General features: G+C 36.7%; 1 protein-coding gene across 1 annotated transcript; it reads left to right on the plus strand.

Moving 5' to 3' along the window:
• Window positions 1-599: 599 nt before the first annotated feature.
• On the plus strand, window positions 600-3,348 carry LOC113498706 (anaphase-promoting complex subunit 2). The gene has a single exon (XM_026878824.1). The coding sequence runs from the start codon at window positions 987-989 to the stop codon at window positions 3,315-3,317; it is 2,331 nt and encodes a 776-aa protein (XP_026734625.1). The 5' UTR covers window positions 600-986; the 3' UTR covers window positions 3,318-3,348.
• Window positions 3,349-5,230: the final 1,882 nt, after the last annotated feature.

The following is a 5,230-nucleotide window of genomic DNA, read 5'->3' on the forward strand; positions in this document are numbered from 1 at the left end:
ATAATTTATGATTTATACCTGCCGTGTTTTTTCCACATTTTTCATTGTATCTTCCCCGTAACACAGGCATTGCATGCCTATTTCGGGCTCAAGTCTCATACAATTTTTTTTACTATTGGATTCTGTAATTTTTGTAATTTGTGTTGAAAGAATAAACGTTTATCTTCGCTCCTATTAGTTGCAGTGTGATGGTATACAGCCTAAAACCTTCCTCTATGAATGGTCTGTTCAACACAAAAATATTTTTTCAATTAGAACCAGTAGTTCCTAAGATTAGCGTCTTCAAACAAACAAACAATCTCTTCAGCTTTATATATTAGTGCAGTAGAGTATAGATTTTTCCCAAACCTACTTCTTTTTGTTCACTTGTGGGCCATTTATTATTTGCTTTGGCCAATCTCTTTTATTGTAGTGTTAACTTATAAATCAAATTAAAATAAAGTAAAACTAATCTACATTATATGTACAGTCCAAATGCAGAAATAAATTTTAGACGATAGATATTTCATAAAAAAGCAATAAAATTAAAACATCCTCAGTAATGTAGTGCATAGTCATGTAGCCACTCATCAATCTGATAATTTATCGAAAAATACAGGTTGGGGAGATGCTAATAATTAAAAACAACATTATTGTATTCCTCTTTTGCATTAATCAAAAAGAAAAAATTTAACTCACGAAACTAGATTAGCGTTAATACTCTAGGAACTACATTCATATGGGTTTATATGAAAATACGCAACAACATTGCTTACGTTTTTTAAAGAAATTCAAATAATCAAAATAAATTCATAGATCTGCGTACGATTTTCCAATCTACGTTTCGTTGTTGATCAATCCACGCTTTGGTGCTTTTTGAACTTTAGTCAACTGTCAATGTCATCTTTAACTGTCAAGTTTTCCGATTGTTATTGTATAGCATTATTAGTATTGCATTTTTATCGTGGATGGAATTGGTTATTTAAATTTATAATTTCTCGTGCAAAATGTCGTATAAAAAAGAAGACTTAAAGGTGTACTGGAGTAAAATAAACTATGCATTCCCGATCCTCAATGACACGATCTTCAGTGACTGCAGCAACACTGAGTACGACGAAATCCAGCAAATTATCATCGGTCTCGGTATTCAGATCAAAATACGGGACCTTGTACTTGTCCATGTTGAGAAATACCTTCGGCAGCATGTTGCCCCTTCGTTTTGGTCGAAATTCGTTAAAGTGGAGGAGGATGTGAAAGGATTTCAACTGTTCAAGTCTGCGGTGAACGATCTCTACGACTCCGTAACAAATTTCTCAGGAATGCTACAAAGATTAACCTTACTCAACAACAGCTGCAGTGATAATAAACCTATATATGGAGAGAAAGATATAGTTTCTGGGTTTAAACAACTGCTTAGAGCAACTCTTCTATCTCAGTTGCCATTAGACTTCCAAGTAATCATAAATTGTTTCTACAAAGTTTCTTTTAATGTTTTTGATAATGAATATGAGAGCTCTGACATGGGTGAAGATGTCATGTGTTCAGGATGCCTGAATGAGTGCTCAGACTGCAATTGTATGTACATAGTGAAGGTGTTCCATGATACTAACAGGAAACTCATGGAGTTACAACTACTTGAAAGACTGACTGGACAAGTTTTAACAAACTTCATACAAATGAGAATAGAATCTCATATACAGAAACTTTGCACAGGAACATTTGATGTGTCACACATAGGGTTTTTAGAAAATTGGCTAGAAACAACTGTCATGTCTTGGTTAACTAGAATATACTGTGGAGGATCATCAAAACCATCTCCAGATGATAAAAATACTCTAAATGCTATATCTAAGTTCAAGCAAAAGTTAAGCTACTTCCTTTATCACAGTTATACCAAATTGAGAATAGACCAGTTATTTAATATTATAATAGAATACCCAGACTCACAGCCTGCTGTTGATGATATAAAACTCTGTCTGGAGAAGACTGATCTCAGATCTACTCTATGTAAAAACTTGCAAAGTGCTCTGGAAACAAGGTTGTTACATCCTGGTGTGAACACACCTGACATATTGACTGCATATGTAACTACTATAAGGGCACTGAGACATTTAGACCCATCTGGGGTAATACTTGAAACTGTCACAAAACCTGTAAGAAACTATTTGAGGAACAGAGATGACACAGTACGTAGTGTAGTCAGCAGTTTGACAGAGGAAGGAGCAGGCAGTGAGTTGGCAGAAGAGTTAGTGAAGTTTGCAGCAGAAGCTGATGGAGACAGTGACAAGGATGAGGCATGGGATGATTGGAACCCAGACCCTGTTGATGCAGATCCCACAGTTGACTCAAGTGACAGAAGAGCTAATGATATCATATCCATGCTGGTCAATGTATATGGTAGCAAGGAACTGTTTGTCAATGAATATAGGACTTTGTTGGCAGACAGGCTGTTAGCACAAAATGCCATAAACACAGAAAAAGAAATAAGATACCTTGAACTGTTGAAGTTGAGATTTGGTGAGTCACAACTACATTTCTGTGAAGTTATGCTCAAGGATATATCAGACTCTAAAAGAATTAATGCTCTGATTCAGCAAGACAAAGAAATTGAAACCTTGAACAAAAAGTTTACATCCAATGCCATGATACTGTCAGCACAGTTTTGGCCTCCATTTAAAGATGAGAGTTTGGAATTGCCTGAAGAAATAAAGCACCATTTAGAAGCATACACAAAATCATTTGAGGCTTTGAAAGGAAACAGGACATTAAGTTGGAAACCACATCTTGGTAATGTGAACATAGAAATAGAAATTGGAGAGAAGAAATTAGACTTGACAGTTTCTCCATTCAATGCCACACTGATTATGCACTTCCAGAATAAGCCAGAATGGACTATAGAGGAACTTCATCAGGTCATGAAGGTGCCTGTAACTATATTGAGAAGAAAAATAACATACTGGCACTCAATGGGCCTCATAACTGAGAAAAGTCCAGATCTCTTTGTTTTGGTTGATGGTACTGACGGAAACAAAGCTAATGTAGCAACAAATCAAGTGCAGGAGATGATATGCGAGGACGATGAAACTGAGAGTGTGATGGCGTCAGCGCATGACCAGAGGGAAGGGGAACTGCAAGTGTTCTGGTCCTACATTTTCGGAATGCTCACAAATTTAGACAGCCTTCCTCTGGACCGTATCCACCAAATGTTGAAGATGTTCGCGTCACAAGCTCCAGGCACAGAGTGCTCTCTTCAAGAACTCAGACAGTTCTTGGATACTAAAGTAAGAACCCATCAGCTGGTCTTACAGGGTGGCATGTATAAATTACCTAAGACATAGTTACTGTAAGAATATAAACCTTGCAATAGAATTTATTGTTTTATTTCTGTTTGTTTGATAATAAAATTAATCAACAAAAAATAAACAATTTAGGAAAGTTTAACAAAACTTTATTTTTACATAAATTTAAATATAAAAATTTGGTTACATTATATAATGTCTGTGGGTTAATATCTGGATTACTTATTATAAGTGACAATTCTTGAAGCTATTTCAATCAACAAATACTAGCAATAATAAATTAGCTGAAATAAGTTATAAGTAATACCACCACATTGTAAATATAACATTTTAATACTTAGTGTTTGCAATATATAATCTTGTGTCAGTCTTAACAACTACAAAAATACTGTTTACAATTAAAAAGTGGAAATAATCATTCAGATTAATAAATAAGAGTTAAACTAAAAGATACTGAGAAACAATACAGATTCTTCAAAAAATATTTTGAATGGAATGCATCAGATTATTTGACGTGCGAGTACCACGGGTAAACCATAAATGCATGTTGATTGTTACACAATATTATCACCACATTACCTCAATAAACTTGATTATAAAAGGTCAATTTAACTTTAAAAAAATAAACGATTGGAATGTAGGCACGTAATTACATTTTATCGATTAACAATCTCCAAAGGCTTTTAAAATGAAAAATAAACAACAATCAAGACCAATATATACAAGGGTAGGGAAACTATTTGATTTTCTTAGTTTAGCGGCCCAAATTCTTGTTTGGGGCATTAAGTATAACATCGTGGAATAATGACGTAATTCTGTATCTGTGAGCGTGCGATACTTTACCTGGTACTAAATGTGTGTACATTTTGGTTTGACATACGTCCTCTCCACATAGAAAATAAATAATAACAACGAATGGGACTCGACTTAAATATCAATTATGCAAATAAATAAAATTGTATAAACAAACCTACAACAGTTAAAGCTCTACGTCTAGTTTACATATGTACAGAAACATCAATGTAATGTCGAATGGTTGCTGATTACCGTTATTTATTTTATATTATGAAAACATTTACATAAAGATATGCGTTAAAACGTTTTAAACATTCCAACTCTACAGTCTGCACAATACTTCAAGCTAACAGCAAGCATGTACATTACATTTTAAATGCAAGACTCTACAGATAATAAAAGCTTATAAAATATTAAGTACATGAAAATTCCTTTTAAGTCCGTTAAGTAGTGCTATAATCTCTCGATGGACGAATTAACTTAAGATACAGAGCGGAGACGTTCACAGAACATTTCACTGCGGCCGGCGGTGGGCGGCGGACTGCCAGCGAGCCAGCATCCACGCAGCCGGCGCGGACCGATATCACGATTATTGACAAAAATAAATATTTGCAACATATATTACATACAAACGTTTTTCTTTTCGGTAAGAAGGTTAATTTTCAATTTGATCTTGGAGAATAAATCAGGTAAAGAAACAGATCAAGTCGAATATCTTACTGTATTCGTAATACTAAATTTAATTGTTACGCACCATATTAGCTTTTAGCGACCGGATACAAAATATAAACGCGCACGGAGCTGGCGCTTTAACTTCGCGGCACTTACTACATATAAGGCGTGGTGGTCAATTTACACTGTTTCGTGTAATGCTTTGGCCACACATAGCGGGGTCTGGAAAGGGCTGTCGCATCGCAATCCGTACGGAAAATATGTGCGATGACTGACGATAACGTTGGCGGCAGGGTGAATATTTGCTGGAGCCTGGTTAGTGGTTATCAGTGTACCGTCGGGGATGTCTGTGGCGGGCGCTCACCGATGCTTGCGCGCGGCGGGCTGCGGGCCGGGCGCGGCGGCGGGCGCGGGCGGGGGCGCGCGGCGCGGCGGCAGGGCGCGCTTGCCGGCGCGCGGCGAGGCGGCGTGCGGCCCGCCCGCGC

Source organism: Trichoplusia ni, chromosome 11 (assembly GCF_003590095.1).
Source record: "Trichoplusia ni isolate ovarian cell line Hi5 chromosome 11, tn1, whole genome shotgun sequence".
NCBI lineage: Eukaryota > Metazoa > Arthropoda > Insecta > Lepidoptera > Noctuidae > Trichoplusia > Trichoplusia ni.